We start from the raw sequence: 21,326 nt of genomic DNA, 5'->3' as shown, positions 1-21,326 counted from the left end.
ATAATAGGAGTGACAATGTAGCATCTGTTACCCGCAGTTGAGCCCCGGCGTGTCTCTCAGCGTTGTCGTGTCTGTGTGTGTTTCAGTGTTGTCGTGTCTGTGTGTGTCTCAGTGTTGTTGTGTCTGTGTGTGTCTCAGTGTTGTTGTGTCTGTGTGTGTCTCAGTGTTGTCGTGTCTGTGTGTGTCTCAGCGTTGTCGTGTCTGTGTGTGTCTCAGTGTTGTCGTGTCTGTGTGTGTCTCAGTGTTGTCGTGTCTGTGTGTGTCTCAGTGTTGTTGTGTCTGTGTGTCTCAGTGTTGTTGTGTCTGTGTGTGTCTCAGTGTTGTTGTGTCTGTGTGTCTCAGTGTTGTCGTGTCTGTGTGTGTCTCAGTGTTGTCGTGTCTGTGTGTGTCTCAGTGTTGTCGTGTCTGTGTGTGTCTCAGTGTTGTCGTGTCTGTGTGTGTCTCAGTGTTGTCGTGTCTGTGTGTGTCTCAGTGTTGTCGTGTCTGTGTGTGTCTCAGTTGTTGTGTCTGTGTGTGTCTCAGTGTTGTTGTGTCTGTTTGTGTCTCAGTTGTTGTGTCTATGTGTGTCTCAGTGTTATTGTGTCTGTGTGTGTCTCAGTTGTTGTGTCTGTGTGTGTCTCAGTTGTTGTGTCTGTGTGTGTCTCAGTTGTTGTGTCTGTGTGTGTCTCAGTTGTTGTGTCTGTGTGTGTCTCAGTTGTTGTGTCTGTGTGTGTCTCAGTTGTTGTGTCTGTGTGTGTCTCAGTTGTTGTGTCTGTGTGTGTCTCAGTGTCGTCGTGTCTGTGTGTGTCTCAGTGTTGTCGTGTCTGTGTGTGTCTCAGTGTTGTTGTGTCTGTGTGTGTCTCAGTGTTGTCGTGTCTGTGTGTCTCAGTGTTGTCGTGTCTGTATGTGTCTCAGTGTTGTCGTGTCTGTGTGTCTCAGTGTTGTTGTGTCTGTGTGTGTCTCAGTGTTGTTGTGTCTGTGTGTGTCTCAGTGTTGTCGTGTCTGTGTGTGTCTCAGTGTCGTTGTGTCTGTGTGTGTCTCAGTGTTGTCGTGTCTGTGTGTGTCTCAGTGTTGTCGTGTCTGTGTGTGTCTCAGTGTTGTTGTGTCTGTGTGTCTCTCAGTGTTGTCGTCTCTGTGTGTGTTTCAGTGTTGTCGTGTCTGTGTGTGTCTCAGTGTTGTTGTGTCTGTGTGTCTCAGTGTTGTCGTGTCTGTGTCTCAGTGTTGTTGTGTCTGTGTGTGTCTCAGTGTTGTCGTGTCTGTGTGTGTCTCAGTGTTGTCATGTATGTGTGTGTCTCAGTGTTGTCGTGTCTGTGTGTGTCTCAGTGTTGTCGTGTCTGTGTGTGTCTCAGTGTTGTTGTGTCTGTGTGTCTCTCAGTATAGTCGTGTCTGTGTGTGTCTCAGTGTTGTCGTGTCTGTGTGTGTCTCAGTGTTGTTGTGTCTGTGTGTGTCTCAGTGTTGTCGTGTCTGTGTGTCTCAGTGTTGTTGTGTCTGTGTGTGTCTCAGTGTTGTCGTGTCTGTGTGTGTCTCAGTGTTGTCGTGTCTGTGTGTGTCTCAGTGTTGTTGTGTCTGTGTGTGTCTCAGTGTTGTCGTGTCTGTGTGTCTCAGTGTTGTCGTGTCTGTATGTGTCTCAGTGTTGTCGTGTCTGTGTGTCTCAGTGTTGTTGTGTCTGTGTGTGTCTCAGTGTTGTTGTGTCTGTGTGTGTCTCAGTGTTGTCGTGTCTGTGTGTGTCTCAGTGTCGTTGTGTCTGTGTGTGTCTCAGTGTTGTCGTGTCTGTGTGTGTCTCAGTGTTGTCGTGTCTGTGTGTGTCTCAGTGTTGTTGTGTCTGTGTGTCTCTCAGTGTTGTCGTCTCTGTGTGTGTTTCAGTGTTGTCGTGTCTGTGTGTGTCTCAGTGTTGTTGTGTCTGTGTGTCTCAGTGTTGTCGTGTCTGTGTCTCAGTGTTGTTGTGTCTGTGTGTGTCTCAGTGTTGTCGTGTCTGTGTGTGTCTCAGTGTTGTCATGTATGTGTGTGTCTCAGTGTTGTCGTGTCTGTGTGTGTCTCAGTGTTGTCGTGTCTGTGTGTGTCTCAGTGTTGTTGTGTCTGTGTGTCTCTCAGTATAGTCGTGTCTGTGTGTGTCTCAGTGTTGTCGTGTCTGTGTGTGTCTCAGTGTTGTTGTGTCTGTGTGTGTCTCAGTGTTGTCGTGTCTGTGTGTCTCAGTGTTGTTGTGTCTGTGTGTGTCTCAGTGTTGTCGTGTCTGTGTGTGTCTCAGTGTTGTCGTGTCTGTGTGTGTCTCAGTGTTGTCGTGTCTGTGTGTGTCTCAGTGTTGTCGTGTCTGTGTGTGTCTCAGTGTTGTCGTGTCTGTGTGTGTCTCAGTGTTGTTGTGTCTGTGCGTGTCTCAGTGTTGTCGTGTCTGTGTGTGTCTTAGTGTTGTCGTGTCTGTGTGTGTCTCAGTGTTGTCGTGTCTGTGTGTCTCAGTGTTGTTGTGTCTGTGTGTGTCTCAGTGTTGTCGTGTCTGTGTGTGTCTCAGTGTTGTCGTGTCTGTGTGTGTCTCAGTGTTGTCGTGTCTGTGTGTGTCTCAGTGTTGTCGTGTCTGTGTGTGTCTCAGTGTTGTCGTGTCTGTGTGTGTCTCAGTGTTGTTGTGTCTGTGCGTGTCTCAGTGTTGTCGTGTCTGTGTGTGTCTCAGTGTTGTCGTGTCTGTGTGTGTCTCAGTGTTGTCGTGTCTGTGTGTGTCTCAGTGTTGTCGTGTCTGTGTGTGTCTCAGTTTTGTTGTGTCTGTGTGTCTCTCAGTGTTGTCGTGTCTGTGTGTGTCTCAGTGTTGTCGTGTCTGTGTGTGTCTCAGTGTTGTTGTGTCTGTGTGTGTCTCAGTGTTGTCGTGTCTGTGTGTCTCAGTGTTGTTGTGTCTGTATGTGTCTCAGTGTTGTCGTGTCTGTGTGTGTCTCAGTGTTGTCGTGTCTGTGAGTGTCTCAGTGTTGTCGTGTCTGTGTGTGTCTCAGTGTTGTCGTGTCTGTGTGTGTCTCAGTGTTGTCGTGTCTGTGTGTGCCTCAGTGTTGTTGTGTCTGTGTGTGTCTCAGTGTTGTTGTGTCTGTGTGTGTCTCAGTGTTGTCGTGTCTGTGAGTGTCTCAGTGTTGTCGTGTCTGTGTGTGTCTCAGTGTTGTCGTGTCTGTGTGTGTCTCAGTGTTGTCGTGTCTGTGTGTGCCTCAGTGTTGTTGTGTCTGTGTGTGTCTCAGTGTTGTTGTGTCTGTGTGTGTCTCAGTGTTGTCGTGTCTGTGTGTGTCTCAGTGTTGTCGTGTCTGTGTGTGTCTCAGTGTTGTTGTGTCTGTGTGTGTCTCAGTGTTGTCGTGTCTGTGTGTGTCTCAGCGTTGTTGTGTCTGTGTGTGTCTCAGTGTTGTTGTGTCTTTGTGTGTCTCAGTGTTGTTGTGTCTGTGTGTGTCTCAGTGTTGTCGTGTCTGTGTGTGTCTCAGTGTTGTCGTGTCTGTGTGTGTCTCAGTGTTGTTGTGTCTGTGTGTGTCTCAGTGTTGTCGTGTCTGTTTGTCTCAGTGTTGTCGTGTCTGTGTGTGTCTCAGTGTTGTCGTGTCTGTTTGTCTCAGTGTTGTCGTGTCTGTGTGTGTCTCAGTGTTGTCGTGTCTGTGTGTGTCTCAGTGTTGTCGTGTCTGTGTGTGTCTCAGTGTTGTCGTGTCTGTGTGTGTCTCAGTGTTGTCGTGTCTGTGTGTGTCTTAGTGTTGTCGTGTCTGTGTGTGTCTCAGTGTTGTTGTGTCTGTGTGTGTCTCAGTGTTGTCGTGTCTGTGTGTGTCTCAGTGTTGTTGTGTCTGTGTGTGTATCAGTGTTGTCTCCATGTGTGTGTCTTAGTGTTGTTGTGTCTGTGTGTGTCTCAGTGTTGTTGTGTCTGTGTGTGTCTCAGTGTTGTCTCCATGTGTGCATCTATCCCAGTGTCTCTATATAAAAATTATTAAGTGCCCTGGCACAAGATTCAGATATTACTTTTATTTGTTATCATTTATATTCCCTTCCGCACGTGATATTCACTTGAGCCTGTAAAACAAAATATCGTTATGCGGGAACATCTTCACAGCTAATGGTTGCAACAGGTGTGTTGTAATTCGTCCGCGCAAGGCAAGGAAGGGAGTGCGTGAACCCAGTTAGGCAAGGGGGACATTTTGTACAAATAGCGGCTGAAGCAGTCCCTGGAAATGTGGATTTGCACCGACACCCACTGATATTAATTATAGCCACTCAGGTGTCACTGCCACTCAGTCACGGAGAACACGAACGACACCCAGACACAACTCCACCTACCACAGCAATTGGGATCAGACCCTGATCGTTCATCACGCAAACCCGATCCGTAACAAAGTGCGTCCCTCCGCCGGTCCGCTGCCGGATGAAGGCCCCCCCCCCCACACCCGCATCGGTCACCGAGGGATGCTTTGACCGTACTTCACCGTGCCCCGGTGAGCGTGAGGCTGACGGGGAGAGCGGTGGGCGGGGAACCGGTTGGGACATCGCTCGCCCACTGACGTTATAGCCAAGGGGTCAAATTCAGGTGGCTGGGTTTACAGGTCGGCGCGCTCGCCACCGCCGCCACCTTTGACCCTTGCGGCGGGGTTTGTGTTCAAGCGGAGGCGTTTGGTCGCGCACCAGGGCTCGCACAGCAAACGGCATCACGTGAATGGTGACAGTTCACCGGTGACCAGGCGTGGCAATCTCGGGGCAGCGTCCCGCACCTCCGATGAGCGCGGTTGGCTACGTACGGTGCGAAAGAAGTTCAGCAAGAAACGAAAACAACTCTGGCGCGACCGCCGCGACGCTGCACCGCGTCTCCTTCATCCACGGAAAGAGAACCACGTGGCCAGGCAGCTCAACGAATGGACGATGTCGTGAAACGGCTGGCAGCCTGAGATGCTTCGATGGGGGTGAATGGCGAAAAGAAAGCTCCCTCTGATCTTGATTTGAAGCTTTCGTGACTGCAGCAATCCATACTCTTTGGTTCGCACTGCAATTGCGCCGTCAGATACACACACACACACACAGACATTGTAATCAACAAATTAAGGGGAGGCCCAGGACCGGTTCAGATACCGACCTCCGATGTTAGCCATGGCTGGGAATCGAACTCAAGCTGACGAGCTCATAACGCCACGTGCTCTAATCACGACGCTGCCACTCACTCCCCTCTCCACACACACACCGCAGATGCACTGTATACACGTGTCAAACAAGTCCGACATCACGACACCCCCCCCCCCAACAGCGCGTGGTGCATGCCAGTAACGAGCACGTGCCTGCCGTAATAAGGGGCCATTCTCGCGTGAGCTGCGGTCGTGCAGGTGGAGGCATTGATCACAGGTCGCCCGGAATGTTCCAGCTTACTGGAAGGGGGCTGGGACTATCCTCACACCCCCCCCCACTACTACCCCACCAATCCTCCTGCTTCTCCAAATGTGGGTCTCTCTGTGAAGGGCAAAAAACTAAGAAAGACAAAGATCCCCCGTGTAGCCTCAACAGACGGGGACAAGTGCTGTTAGCGAGTAGCAACCTATGAAGGGCCGGCACGGCACACAAGGTGGTGGGTGGAACAGCAACCACGCCCGCCCACCTTTGTCTCCCCAGTGGTGAAATTTACACACCGCACTAGGTACTCATTTGAGGCTGAGTCGACCTAGGGGAGGCCCTTGACCGGTGCAGGTAATCGTCACCGGTGTTGGCACGTGGTTATCGTCAACAGTGTTGAACTCGGGTCTCCGAGTTCGTAGCGCAGGACAGCGCCAACCGCTCCACGACCGCTCACCACGCGCTCGCCGATTCCGCCTGGTGACAGCGCAACTTCGGGTGGGTGAGTCACACAACAAAGTCGTCACGAACTCCCCGTGGCCCACGCAGATGAACGCACGCCTCCCATAGAGCATCGAGAGCAGCGGCGCTCAACCTTCGCCGCAACCCCTCCGGCTCTCAGAGAAGGGCATCTCGCACCCCCAGCGGGGTTGCGTGCACCCCAGGTGAAGACCCCCCCCCCCCGGCCTCGAGCAATGCATTTTGCCACCTTCATCAGCTCTTCATGTCCACAGTAGCGATGCCACGACCTGGCTGGAGGTTGCTGAGTGTTGGAACTCATACTTGGAAAGCCGTGAATTCAAATTATATTTTATTTCGCGTTTATATAGCGCCATTTTGCAGGGCGCCTTAAGATGAAATCGGACGGCGTTCAGTGAGGAAGGCGATGGAATGGATGAAGGGACAGGGGTTGGGAATGGAGCTGATGTTGTAGGGGTAGGTAAGGCGGAAAAAGGTGGAATGGGGTGGCGAGTGAGGGTGTCTGATGGGTGCTCGTGGATGAGAGGCGGTGGGGTGTGGGGGACACGCGTGAAGTTGTGAAATGGGCACTGATGAGGAGGATAGGTGGAGGGTTGGCGAGGGGCAGAGGTCTGGTGGCCGGACAGTTGAGCCGATGGAGGAGCGCAGTGTCGGGCTGGGGGAGAGATGTGGCCAGGTGCTCGTAGGAAGCGAGATGTCAGAGCCGGGTCAGGAATTGGGGTCGTTCGGAGGAAGATGGCTGAGGGCTTGACTCGCAACCACACAACGAGAAGCACTCTGCGGAACGTCATCGGTGGTTGTCCTGTGAATAAACTGGTCCCTGGCATGGGAATGTGGAATTAAGGATGCGACTCAAGGCCACTAATGGAAAAGGAGCACCATCCACCCTCGTATGAGCAAGGGGGGCCGTCTCGTTTTTATAGAAAGAAAAAAATTCGCCATTTTTTTTCCTTCTGCATTATTATCTCGACTGTGCCACCGGATTCACGTCATGGGGCAAGAGTGCGTCACAGAGGGGGGTGACGCCGGTCACCATCGCAGCAGCAGCAGCGGCGGCTTTTGGCTGGGCCACCGAACAAAGACGGTCGCTGCATCGCGCGGCGCTTTCAGGTGCGCTTCTGCGGCCGTCTGGAACGCTCTTCCGATATTAGGAAGCCACTGGAGCCATGCACTTTTAAATCATCTAGAGTGACAAACTAATTTCTTTAGAACTGCTCTTTGTGTTTAGTTTGCTGTCCTTCTCTCCGCACCTTCGATTAGCACGGCTGTACGGTGCGAAAGAAATTCAACATACATACTGTACGTACATTATAGACCCGTGACTGTACATGAGATCCCTTCCCGTGATTTATACCACCCACTCTGAGAGCGCCCCTTGCACACACGTGCCCCTTGCACACACACGTGCCCCTTGCACACACGTGCCCCTTGCACACACACGTGCCCCTTGCACACACGTGCCCCGCTTGTCGTAGGGGCTCACTGCACGTTCACTATCAACCCCAACAAGTTTTCATTCCCAGAGAAGATTTATTTCCAAATTTAATTTTTTTTGTGTGAGCAGCCATTGTTGACCGGGCTACAGGGGCCGTCCATAAATGACGTCACGCACTTGGGGGGGGGGTCAGACATTTGTGACGATGTGTGACGAGGAGGGGAGGGGTTAGAAATGTGACGTCACATCAAAATGCGCAACTTTAAATAAATATAGACAACACGTTCTACTTAATTAAAGACTTTTTAAGAAATGTTTTCTCCTACAACATCAGAGTGCAGCGCCACATTAAATACGCACTACAATGACAATAGTTTAAAGCGGTTTGAAGCATATTTTATTTTGGGGGGGGGGGGGCAGAGCTTTGTGACGTCATATTTGAGGGGGGGGGTCTGACTTTTTGTGACGCCGTGTGACGAGGGGGGGGGGGTCAAAAATCGTCAAAAATCGCGTGACGTCATTTATGGACGGCCCCACACTTGAGAAACCCAGTCGGACACACCTGGCCGCTGACACCTGGAGTCGATCCCAGGTTGTCAGTGGTGCTCAGCTCTCCTGACCCCTGAGCCACCGTGCCACCACCCCCCATATCCCGATTTTTGACGCGAATCCCAAGGGGGCAGAGAGGGCACTTTCACTCTACAGGTTGGTCCAGATGTCTTATGACACCCCCCCCCGCCCCCAATTAATTGATTCATAAAAAACTTAACTTATTTCATTTCTGTTTTCACACCCATTGGGGCATACAACAAATATTAACTTCAAGAGAATTACATCTGGACCACCCCGAGTACGATCAGGTGAACCTGAAAAGCCACGTGAAATCACGGCGAGACGACGCGACACACGCTGAACGCCGCTGTGCTGTCCACTCCAGCATTTGACGGGAGATCGATGATGGGATGAGCACAAACATTTCACGAACACTGGAGGCACATTTTTTCAACGTTCTTCGTGTGATGCCAGTAAACCGTGTAAACAATGAGCAGCAGCAGCATGAAACAGCGAGCGGGGAATAACGCCGTAGCGACGCGGACACACAAGACGGAGGTTTTTTTTTCCTAGGTCAATGTCAAAGACAACGCGCGGATAATTATGCGAGCACGTGCGTTTTGGATGTTTTTTGTGCCACAAGTACGTGTGCTGAATGCAGTGGTCGATGCCTCGCCAGAGGGAGCTAGTTGGTGCTTGAGCATCTTAACCGACTCCTGTTTTATGGCAAGAAAGGGGGGGGGGACCTATTATTATTATTTTTTAAAGGTCCCATCGATATAAGACTTCAGAATCAGAATATGTATTCATACTGGAGGAATCCGATGAGCCATGAAGCTATTTTTCAAATCATTCGGGGCGGGTAAGAACGGTACAACAACAAACAGCACACAAACACGATCGGAGTGCAAAGTCCAAGAAAGTCAAACAAATCACCCCAAACTCACACAAATAGAACGAAACCGTCCCCATCCTCGCAGTCAAAGCCCACTGAGGTATTCACTCACTTTCCAAAGGCGACCTGGCCACAAATAATAGCTCGACAAAGTGGCCCATCATTTGAACATTTAGAGCAGCAAAGTAATCGAAATCATCTAAACGTTTCTAAATGTGGTGGTGGTGGTGATGGGGGGGGGGACCCGCGGACGTGGTGGGTTGGGTGTCTCTGCTGCACGTGCATGCGCGCGATGCCAACCCGAGTGCGCGTGCCGCCCTCGCATTCCCACGAGGTGGAGAGTTGGTGCCGGGCGACGCCGGTTACGTAAAAGGGTGGGGGTGGGGTCAGTGTCGCGGGCGGTTACTCATTTACATTTGGCAAGGGCGCGCATGCCGGTGTGGTGGCGTGTCTGTGTGTGTGTGTCTGTGTGTGTCTGTGTGTGTCTGTGTGTGTCTGTGTGTGTGGGGGGGGAGCGGTGGTGTAGCGATTAGCGCGCTGCGCTGCGAACCTGGCGACCCGAGTTCGATTCCCGATCACGGCCAACACCCAGTGACGATTATCTGAACCGATCCTGGGGCCTCTCCAAGGACGACTCAGCCTCAAATGAGTACCTGGTGCGGTGTGTAAACATCGTCACTAGGGAGACAAAGGCGGTCGGGCGTGGTGCTGGCCACCCACCACCTCGTGTACCGCTCCGGCCTTCATAGGTGCTACTCGCTAACAACACTTGCCCCAACAGTCTGCTCAAGACTATACGAGGGATCTTTGTCTTGTGTGTGTGGTGTGCGCAAGGATTTTTTTTTTCAAATTTAAAAATCGGGCGCGGCAGATGTCAGCGGTGAGCGCGCTGCGCGATGGAACCCGCCAACAGAGTTCGATTGCCGCTCACGGCCAACAACACCGGTGGCGATGATCTAATCCGGTCCTGGGGCCTCCCCTAGGTCGACTCAGCCTCAATTGAGTACCAGGTGCGATGTGTAAAAGCATTGTCATTTAGGGAGACAGAGGCGGCCGGGCGTGGTGCTGGCCACCCACCCCTTCGTGTGCCGTGCCCGCCTTCATAGGTGCTCGCTAACAGCACTTGCCACAACAGGCCATACGTGGGGGAGATCTTTGTCTTTGCGCAGGCTTCTTTCAAATTCAAAAGTGGCATTTATTTAACCCATGGCCATCATGACCCTGAGCTCAGCTCCCTCCCCCCCAGCCCAGCTCTGATTGGCTGTGGGGCTGGGGAAGGTGGGGGGGTCCCTACCCGGGTTGCCATTGGGCGATTCAAACGAGGCCGCCACCGACGCCACCACCACCGCCACCACTCATCCCGAATGGCGCCCTCCACCCAATTGTCCCACTGATGCCCCCCCCACCGCCCCAACCTTCCCAAAGCTCCATCCACTGCTGGCTGCCCAGCATCCTCGGGAGAAGCAATAAAATAATAATAATATTAAATATAATAATGTTAATTACATTCAGAGAGTGCGGCTCTTCATCAAGGATCTCCAGGCGCCGGAGAGGAACACAGCAGCCAGGTAAACATAATATTATAAATACATTTTAAGAATCAGTAGCTCCCACTGCCTCTGGCGTGCAGAACAACAAACTCCTGTTCGCGTTCTCGACCACAACACGTTTGAGAATCAACAGAGTTTTGTTACATTTTTTATACTGGAGGAGAAATCCGATGAGCTATGAAACTCTTTAAAAAATAAAAAAACACAGATGTCCAGTAGGGGCGGGGTGTCAGAAAGTTACCACCATACAAAGAAAGCCCGATAGAAGTGCAAAGTATATGTTAGGTAAGCGAGTCGCTAAAAATAAATACAAAGTGCTGTACATCAATTCCTGCCGATTTGTCAACAATGCCAGCTTGGGCAAGGCAGCAAAACAACAACAACAGCAGCAGCATCAGCAGTGCCAGAGCACAGCAAGACGACGCACAATAACAGCGCACATTTAAACTGCAACCATCGACACACGGGTGACGATCAAAGTTGCAAAGAACACTGGCGAATGTGGTTTGTTTGAAGGAGATTCATTCCGCTGGGAAGAGGCAATCGTCGATTTGGAGTGGTGCGTACAAGGTTTCACTTCTGTCAAAGACAAAGATCCCCCGTGTAGCCTTCGGCAGGCGGTTGGGGCAAGTGGTGCTGTGAGCGCCTAGCAGCACCTATGGAAAAGGCTGGAGCACGGAACACTTTCGGTAAAGTCACGTAGCTCTATTTTATTTTATACCTACGTCACTTTACCGAAAGAACCACAGAGGATGGATTCCTACAGTCACGAAAGCTTCAAATCGAGACTAAAAACATTTTAAACTGTAATTGTTTTTAAGTTTACCAGGTCAGATCCCACTGATTCACGTTGCTCTCTTTCAGAAGCGACCTGGCCACAAATGACCGCGTGACGAAGTGGCTCGTCATCATCATCATCATGTGGACACCTAAAGCAGCCAAGTGCTCTAAACTCGTGATGTCGATTCTAAGTGTGGAGGGAAACACCGGAGAACCCGGAGAAGAATCCACGCGACCACGGGCAGAGAGAGAGACACCGCAAACTACAAATATACAGCAGCAGGGGTCGTCAGGGTCGGGGTCGAACCCACGACCTCATGTAGACCAGGCGAGGTAGTCAACATCTCATAGCCACTGCACGAGGGGGGGGGGCACCGCCCCCACCTCCCCCCGCGTCGTCCTCCCCGTTCCGCGCTGCCGTCGTCTTGAGAGCCGCGCGAGGAGTCCGGGGGGGGGGGGGGAGTGGGGGGCACCACGCGGTGGGGGGGGGCACCACGCGGGGGGGGGGGGGGCACCGCCAGCCGCCTTCAATCCGCGCCGCGAGCGCTGTGTTACGCAACGTCAAAGTCGACTGCACCCACACAACGCGTGCTGCGTGTGTGTGTGCGGCTCCAGTTTAACAGCAGAGGTCTCACTCCGAATAAGTCGAGCGGCAATATCTTTTCATCGGTTGCGTAACGCTGTGTGGAAGCTACCTGGTCTGTCGCTCCGCACGAAGCTTCAGGTCTTCTCGGCCACGGTCATTCCCTCCCTTCTCTACGCTTGCGAAACGTGGACCCCCCTAATGGAGCATCTTCGCCGGTTGGAAACATTTAGGCTGGTCTGCCTACGATCCATCCTGGGTTTAACCAGGCAGGATTCTGTGAGGAGCTCACAAATCCTTGAAAGATCTGGGAAAAGTCCCATCGGTGAGCTCCTCCGGCAGGCAAGGCTGCGTTAGCTGGGTCATGTAGCCCGCATGCCCAACCACTCCTAAACAGCTTTTGTTCGGCCGGATCGAAGGGGCTAAACGGGCGCGGCACGGGCTAAAGAAGAGATGGAGTGATGTGGTACAGGAGGACGTGGAGCTGAGTGGACTTGCCGATGACTGGTACCAGCGGTGTCAAGATCGGCCTCTGTAGAGGAGGCTCGTGAAGGACGCTACTGGGCAGTTGGAGGCAGTCGCCCTCCAAGGGAGGAGGAGCGACGCTCACAACAACGAGCAGAGCACCGGGTGGCTAAAGCACAGCAAGTTGGTACAGTAGGGGGCACAGTAGGGGGCATAGGTGGTGCATCGGCAAGTCATCTCGGTCATCTCAGTCAGTCGACCCGTGGCACCTGCTGGGTCTGCCCCGTGACCTCCTGCCAGCGGGCGTTCGACACTTCACGTGGCCTCAACATGCACATAGCCTGGCACAAGCGCCGCGGTGACGTCACCGCCACTTAGTGGCGAATGGCGGCTGCCGTTGTCGTTGCAACGACTCTGCGACGACCTCGTGACCTTGTACGACTTGCGACCGCGTGTTCGTAACAGGGCCTGTTGAGACGAGGGAGGTTCACGTGACGCCGGAGGTCGGGCACGGTGAGAGCGCCGTCCCAGCGAACGCCGCGCTCGGCGGAAGAAAAGGCTTCTCCCCTCCCTGGCAATACCACGGGAGGTGCACAGACGCTCAAACGCCGCATAGACAGCGGTAATGGGGTATCGAGCCTGCGTGGACCGCCGTGCTTGCGGTGAGACATGCAAACGAAAGAGTGCTTTGAAAAATGTCATTTAAACTGCCCGGCCCACGCCAGGGACGGCGTCTGTCGTCGCTTCGCCTCGCCAGTGCCGGAGAGCGGACGGCACCAACACGCTTTGGCGTCGGCGGCGTCCTCGCGCCGTTTGTTCCGCCCGGCACAAAAAGGCACCCGGAGATACCGCGACGAGCAAACTGGCAGGGAACGGTGACGAATGCCCCAAGCGTCACAGCGACCCCGCGCCAGGGCGCGCAATTACGAATCCACAATTTCAAGTGGGCTACTATTGCTTCGATAAAACGTGCGTTGAAATCTAATGATGTCCCATAGTGCAAGAACAATCGCACTCGGAATTATAATTGCGAGTTACGGGAAAACTCTCCATGCGTTGCAACAGTCATAAACAAAAATCCTATAGTTAATGTTTATTAGGCCATCTGTGACTCTACGAGCCTCTGCGTGAATCGATAGTTCTCTATGCTAGTCTATAGGTCTCTATGTGAGTCCATGGGTCTCTCTGCGAGTGTTTGGGCCGGAGTCTGTCCTGGCCGGCAAAACCCGCGAAACATTACCGCACCCGACACACCACGTCCAGTAATACGTCTCGCTACGGCTGTGGCTGCTGGTCACGTGCCACCTGCTCCAGTCCACCGGCGACCTGGAAAATATTCGGTGACAAATGAAGCCCCGTGCAACAGACACGTTGCTTCCTGCGCCTCCAAATGAATGTTGTCCGCTGCCAAAGACAATGTAATGCATTACCTGCGCTCCCGGCGATGGGAGATTCGACCTTCAGTACTGTCATACGTTGGGGTTTATTATGAGGCGCTGCTAACCCGCGTGTGTGCGGAATACACTCAGGAAGCCTCCGAGCAATGCGGAGGCTCCAATGCCTGGCGAGAGAGCGCCGCGGATGGACAACCACGCACGTCACAGCGAGCCAGGCACTCACACCAGCGCCCACAGTGTGGTACGGAACTCCGCAACGTGACACAACCACCGTGAGTTGTATGCTGGAGGTCCTGGGTTCGATCCCGACTGATACCTGCTGTATATTTGGAGTTTGCGGTGTCGCTCTCTCTCTCCCCGTGGTCGTATAGAATTTTCTCCGGGTCCTCCGGTTTATCCCTCCAGATTTAGAATCAACGTCACGTGTTTAGAGTATCTGGCTGCTGCTATCAATGTCCACGTGATAAGCCACTTGGCTGAGCTGTCGTTTGTGGCCAGGTCGCTTCTGAAAAAGAGCTGCATAGCTCAGTGGGGCCTGACCTGGTCAAATATAAACTAGTTTAGTTTAGTTACGAGAGGTTATCTCGTAACGAGTCCGACCATGATGTCCCGTACGTGTCAATTCAAGTTGACGTGTTTTTTAATACGCGCAGACGCTCGTGACGGAGGCGCGTCACAGTGTGGCAATGTTCTATAAGGGCAAAAAAACTGGCATTTGGCACAAAACATATCCGGGGTTATCCTTCGAACTAAAACTAGGCAACATCTAAAACTTTCAAATGTGGGCCCAAATCATCATGATGGCCCAAAAGACTGATTGTTTGCATCCCTAGGGAGGGCCCCGTGCTAAACACAAACACACAATCCCCATCTTCAGTGAACCAAGTCGCCCACTCTGCGACAGGTAACTAGTAACGTGTATCACATCTGCACGTGTGTATGTAGTGACGTAAAAAGATGCCTGAAAAGACTGTTGGGGCAAGTGCTAGCGAGTAGCAGCTACCAGAGCCGGGATGGTATACAAGGGGGCGGGTGGCCAGCACCACCATTGCCAAGAGCCGCTGCTGTGAGGATCAGGCATCATCATCAAAGACAAAGATCCCCCGTGTAGCCTTAACAGACTGTTGGGGCAAGTGCTGTTAGCGAGCACCTATGCAGGCCGGAATGGCACACGAGGGGGTGGGTGGCCAACACCACGCGCGACCGCCTTTGTCTCCCTAGTGGCAATGTTTACACATCGCACCAGGTACTCATTTGAGGCTGAGTCAACCTAGGGGAGGCCCGGGACCGGTTCAGATAATCGTCACCGGTGTTGGCCGTGAGCAGGAATCGAACTCGTGTCGCCGGGTTCATAGCGCAGTGCGCTAACCGCTACACTATCGCTCTATACACACATACACACATATACACACACAAACACACATACACACACATACACACACACACATACACACACACATACATACACACACACATACACACACACATACACAAACAGACGTTGGAGTGGCCCGTGGCAGCAAAGCCGCACGCTGCCCCTCTCGTGCTCTCGCGGGGGGCGGGGGGATGGGGGGGGGGCGGGGGGATGGGGGGGGGCGGGGGGATGTGGGGGTCGTCTCTGCGGCCAGCACGAGACAAACGTCAGCGTGAGCCACAGGGGCAGCGTCAACTCCGACTCATGGCTGACCGCGCTCCGGTGGGATTTGAACTTCGGGGAAACCTCGCGAGGTTGCCTCGAGTCCTCGGGGCTGGAGCGGCGGTCGGCGCCCTGCAAACCCGTGACCCGAGTTTGACTCCCGGCCACGGCCAACATCAGTGGCAAGTGACGTCTTAAAATACCAGGGTCCAGGGTGCGTCTCCTGGTCCGGAGGATACCGTCAATTGAATTCAATGAAGGCTGAGCACCGACGAAGCGTTGACTTGGAGCGAACGAGAAGCGCTTTGACAGCGTTCAGCGAGCCGTGCGAGGGTTTCGGAGACAGCGACGGGGGGGGAGCCGAAAACGCCGCCGCGAGCGGTAAATCACCGATACGGCAACGGAGACGAACGGAGAGCCTCCAAACGCCTCGAGTGTTTTCCATTGAGAAGAGGCAAAAAAAAAGGAACCCGCATTCAATCAATTCATGTCACGGTAAAATAGAACGACGGTGTTATGAATATCAATGTTTCTGTCGCACGAAATGGAGAAAACAGGCGCAAAGACGCCGCTGCGGTAACGGCCCGCGAGGGAACCGTGTCGAAGCATCGCTACAGAGAGCCACCCCCCCTGGGGCCTGTCGGACTATATCGGGGGGGGGGGGTAACTCAATAATCATCAGTCACGAAAAGGGGTTCACAGGAGGCTAAGTAGGAGTAACTGGTGCCGTAAATAAGAGAACGTGGCGCGGTAAGTACCGCTGTACTTACTGTAGTACTTACTGTGGTACTGACTGTGGTACTTACCGTGGTACTTACCGCGGTACTTACCGCGGTACTGACTGTGGTACTTACCGTGGTACTTGCCGCAGTTCTTACCGCTGAGCCTCTACAACGCCACGGCTCCAGGCGTGAGCACGCGCGGTGTACAAGCCGGCCCGGCATCTTCATGCGACGCACGACACGAGCGGCGCGCACGACGCTCGACACGCGACGCGCGAGTGACGTGCTGGAATTGGCACGAGGTGGACGGGGTCGGTGGGTCGCGGCGAGCCTGCCCCGGGGTCACGAGAGGTCGCCGCTAGGCCCGACGTGACGGCCCGGGAGGCGGTGGGTTCAAGCGGCGGGTTCGTGGCATGTCAGCACAGATCGCGAGTACGTACGCACGTACGTACGTGTGTATGTGTGTGTGTGTATGTGTGTGTATGTGTGTGTGTATGTGTGTGTATGTGTGTGTATGTGTGTATGTGTGTGTATGTGTGTGTATGTGTGTGTATGTGTGTGTATGCGCGGGGAGCGGTGGTATAGCGGTTAGCGTGCCGCGCTACGAACCCGACCACCCGAGTTCGATTCCCGCTCACGGCCAACACCGGTGACGATTATCTGAACCGGTCCTGGGCCTCCCCTAGGTCGACTCAGCCTCAAATTAGTACCTGGTGCGGTGTGTAAACATCGCCATTTGGGAGACAAAGGCGGCCCGGTGTGGTGCTGGCCACCCACCCCCTCGTGTGCTGTTCTGGCCTTCATAGGTGCTCGCTAACAGCACTTGCCCCAACAGTTTGAGGCTACACGGGGGATCTTTGTATGTATGTTGTACGTGTGTACAGCTCTCCCGATGTGTTTTCGGATTGCTCCGCGTGCCGTTCAACAACGACTAGTCTGACGTTTCACTCCCACGTGTTGGGAGGATTCTTCAGGAATGGAATGTACACACCTTGAACTTCTTTCGCACCGTACGTAGCCAACCGCGCGAATCGGAGGTGCGGGGTATTAATCAGTGTCCCCTTGCGAGTCTCTCCACGCCGTCCCGCACTGCCGGGCGACACCGCCGGGCTCCGTACCTTGGTGCCGTAGATGGTGGTCTTCCTCACGCACAACTTCTCCGTGAACGCCACCATGGAGAAGCTGGCGGTGGTGCCGCCCTCAAACTCCATGGTCACCACCTGGGAGTGGGGGGGGAGTGGGCACGGTGCGGGGTGAGCGTGGAGTGGAAGAGGGGGCCGCCGCCGCCGCGTGGCCCCCCCGGAGGGTCACGGCGCTGAGCGTTTGATACCGGGGGGGGGATGGGGTGGGGTGTTTCGGCCACCCGTGGTGAAACCGGCCTCTCAAGCGTGGCGTCAGCCCAGTCACCAACGAGTGCACCAAACAAACACGTGACACATTCTATTTTTTACCAGGTAAGGCCCCACTGACCTATACAGCTCTTTTTTCAGAAGCAATCTGGCTGCCGCAAATGGTTGCTCAACGAAGTGGCTTATCACGTGCAAATTTATTGTAGCCAAATGCTCTAAACGCGTGTCATGTTCATTCCGAATGTAGAGGGAAAAACCGGAGGACCCGGAAAGAAATCCACGCGACCACGGGGAAGGGAGACACCACAAACTACAAATATCCAGCAGGCGTCAGGGTCGGAATCGAACCCACGACCTCCTGCATACCTGGGGGGGTAGTTAGCATCTACTAGCCACCGAGGTCTACCAGGCGAGGTAGTTAACATCTTGCCCCCGTGTGCTCCGTTTGGCTAAACCCCAGCTCTGAGGATCAAAGTATCGGTTCGGCGTCGTGCGATGAACCCCGACCCCCTGCGCAGCGCCAGCAGAAAAGCGCCGCCCTCAACCGTGTGGCCCAGAGGTCACCCGAAGGGGTCACGGAGGCAGTTCCACGACCTGCGCTTCCGCGGGCGGTGCTCTTGTGGGGATCTGAACGGATCGTTCGTCTCATGACACGACGCTGCTACGAACCGCCACCACCACCGCCGGAGCGCCGCTCGGTGACCGGACAGACGCGGTGGGGGGGGGGGGGGGGAGTTCGCGAGGCAAAGAGCGCCACGTGTCCAGCACCGACATGAACACTCAGCCGCGCGGATGGCGATGCTGCCAAGAACCAAACGGCTCCGCGGCGAACGAACAAAGCAGAGCGTTGGCACTCCTCGGTGTGGACAGCAAGTCGGGGATCACAAAGAGGACTCCTTAGGGACGTAGATCGGGGACCAGTCCGGGCATAGAGAGGCAGCCGCTAAAGGGCGCAGGGTTCTCTATCCAGGCCGTGCGTGCGAGGGGCGGGCGAGGGCCGCTAAAGAGGGGCGCTGCTACGCCCAAACTCCGAGCGCTGGAGGTGAACGTGACGTGAACGTGACGTGAACGTTACATAAACGTTACGTAACCGGCGCTCGCCGCCAAACCGGCACGCATGACGAGCGCCGGCCCGAGTCGCCCGCCGGCCGGCACGTAAATCCACGGGGGACTCCTCCCGTCGATACGACCGCAGCCGCCGCCCGCCTCCCGCCCCCCTCTCCTCCTCTACCCCCCCCCCCCACCGCCGTCTCTCGCAATGAAGGCGCCGAAATGGCATCGGTCAATAGCCGGCACGTCTGCCCGGCGTGCACGTCGGGCAGACGCGTTCGCCAATCTCGCGTGAGCCGCGTGCCAGCGTAGGGGCACGGCGTCACATGCCCGACGCGCGTTGTAGGCGGAGGCGCGAAGGACGAGGCGTGGACACTCGCGCTAACTCTGGTTTGGACGGATTTAGCGCGAGGCACCCGCGGGCGCTCGCTCGCTCGCCCCGGACCTCGATAGAAGTGAACTCCAACGGCGTTGTCCAGTGAGCCAGTTAGTGACGGTGACGCGAAGGTCGATGGTTGCGCCCACGTGTGCACAAATAGGTCACTGGACAAAGTTAAAGTGGAAACGGAATTAAAATTTGGGGGGCGGGAGGGGGGAGGGGATTAAATCGCGTGAATATAAATGCGTCGTTAAAACCCGCCACCACCCGACATGGGCAATTAGTAAGGTTAGTGTCACGTGACTAAAACGTGCCAATTAGTCACTAGTTCAGCACACCGGCGTGTGTACGTTCTGTTTACGTGACACTAACCTTACTATTTGGCCGTGTCGGGTGGTGTCGGGTTTAACGACACATTTACGCGATCTAACCCATTTGTCGCAAAAGTGAGCGGATGTGCGCGAGATTAAGGACGCGCGACTGCGTGTGACGAGATCGGGTTTGCGAACACCTCTAGCACAGGACAGCTTAGCCCACGCACCAATATCACACTGGGTGCGGGCAGTTGATTGGTCAGGGCGGATACGTGACGGCGACGGTCGGATACGTGACGCCGCACTGACTGTTACTGGCCCTGTTCGGTGCGTCCGTGAGGCTGCTTGCCCCCCCCCCCTTCACTCCGCCGAGCCGAATCAGCCACTCTGGGCCAAACCGCCACAAGGCAACACTTGACACGCGGATGACTTCATGGCGACACCGACAGCATTACGTGCACACGGCGGTCGAGGCTGACGCCGGAGAGAGGCAGGCGAGGGTAGGGAACGCGCCCGTTGGGACGCCGGCCGCGGAGATGGAGCAATGAAATCGGCCGGTGTGCTGGTGGTGCCGGGTGGATTGTTGCATCACAAGACCGTAAGAGGTGGCGATGCTTGGGGGGGGGGGGGGACTTGCCTCGGAGGCTAATTACTACGCGTGTGTACACGTTAGTACACGTGTACCCACGCACGTGTGTTACATGCCATTCACCCGTGTTGTAAACAGCAGTACTGGGAAGACAAAGGCGGCCTACGGGGCGTGGTGTTGGCCAGCCCGCACCCTCGCATGTCGCACCGGCCTTCATAGGTGCTACTCGCTAACAGCACTTGCCCCAACAGTCTGTTCAGGCTACACGGGGGGTGGGGGTGGGGGGGTCTTCGTCTGCGTGTGCGCACCAGGCGCGGTGCCCACCTGATTGGTGGCGACGTCGTTGTCGCTCTCGTAGACGCAGCGTCCGTAGGGGCCCGAGCGCAGGGCGTCCCGCACCGCCCCCACGCTGGCCTCGCCGTCCGGGCAGACCACGTCCAGGGGCCACCCGACGCGGCCCTGCGGCACAGACGCCACCACCCACGCCGCTCCCGCTCAGCCGTCGCCTCCGTCCCGTCCCCCGGTCGCGGCGGTTCAAACAATTCGGCAGATTTCATAAATCGTCTCCCACCCCCCCCCTCCGCAAACCCAACCCAACGACGCCGGAAGTGGCACGAGCCGGCAATTGCAGAGCTGCACCTTTGCAGTTTAACACGCAGCAGCAGCAGCAGCAGGAGGAGGCGTTCGCGACCAATATTATCCATCGTAAAGGGTTATTTTTGGGGGGGTTAGATCGCGTAAATATATAAATGTGTCGTTAAACCCGCCACCACCCGTCACAGACAATTAGTGAGGTACGTCACGTAAACATAAAATGCCAATGCGTTACTAGTACAGCAACACCGGAGTGTTGGAGAGTAAACCCACGACAACATTGACAAGTCGAGCACCGTGACGTTTCACTGGTGATTACAACAACGACCAGCTTCATCAGGCGATTTGCCAGAATTGTAAATAAGTCTTCTTGCTGTTTTTAGTCTTAAATAGAGGGGGTCAAGGTGATGTCATCACTGTGGGCATATCAGGTGCGAAGAGCAGAGGGGGGGGGGCGTAATTAACGCAGTCATATACATGACAATGGATCATGTTCATCTGAGAACATGCGGGACCTATTATTATTATTGGTTGGGTGAGTCACACGCTTCGTCAACGCACAGCGGAATGGTTTTCCCTTTCACCGTGCGGCACGCGCTGCGAGCGAGAGCGGACGAGCTATCGGGCGTGCGGCCACACATCAAGTGAGGAACGCTCTCGCGAGGTCACGGGACAGACCCGAGGTGTCGCGGGTGAACTGACTGAGATCGCCGTGAAACAACAGGCCACGGCTGGTGACAACAAAGACGCCTCGCTGTAGCCTTGAACAGACTGTTGGCGCAAGTGCTGTTAGTCAGCACTGATCAAGGCCGGCACGGCACACGAGGGGGTGGGCGGCCAACACCACGCCCGCCCGCCTTTGTCTCCCCAGTGCTGGTGTTTACCACACACCACACCGGGTACTCACTTCAGGTTGAGTCGACCTAAAGCCAACAAAGACACGCGCATATTTACGATTCACAATTAGTTTTGTTTGCGTTTAACCGCTGCAATGCCTGATGATGCCGGATGTAATCGCCAGCGAAATCAAATTGTCCAAACTTTTCCCTGCTTTGCAACATTCCTCCGGTTCTGCTGAAAAAAAACCCAAATGAATTGTAGGTGTACAGAATTTGCCCACGTGACAGCTGGAATTGAATGGCTTTGTCGGTGATGGGAGGATTATAGTTAATAACTTTACGCTATGCCTGCACTACCTAACTCAAAAGAAAACCATTGTGAATTGTAAATATTGGCCGTGACAGCCCACGTTTAAAATTAACAAATACTCGCT

At 54.5% G+C, this 21,326-nt stretch overlaps 1 protein-coding gene across 1 annotated transcript in view; it reads right to left on the bottom strand.

Annotated features, from left to right (window-relative positions):
- Window positions 1–21,326, bottom strand: part of LOC144942697 (putative oxidoreductase YteT) — a 244,460-nt gene that overhangs the window by 134,814 nt on the left and 88,320 nt on the right. Inside the window, exons 11-12 of the mRNA XM_078869534.1 lie at window positions 19,784–19,918; window positions 16,897–16,998 (exon numbers count right to left, since the gene is read on the bottom strand). Of these exons, the coding sequence (XP_078725660.1) occupies window positions 16,897–16,998; window positions 19,784–19,918 (237 nt within the window). The remainder of the gene's footprint in view (window positions 1–16,896; window positions 16,999–19,783; window positions 19,919–21,326) is intronic.

Source organism: Lampetra fluviatilis, chromosome 28 (genome assembly GCF_964198595.1).
Source record: "Lampetra fluviatilis chromosome 28, kcLamFluv1.1, whole genome shotgun sequence".
NCBI lineage: Eukaryota > Metazoa > Chordata > Hyperoartia > Petromyzontiformes > Petromyzontidae > Lampetra > Lampetra fluviatilis.
The sequence above is the reverse complement of the archived record's forward strand: the minus strand, read 5'-3'. Positions and strand labels throughout refer to the sequence as shown.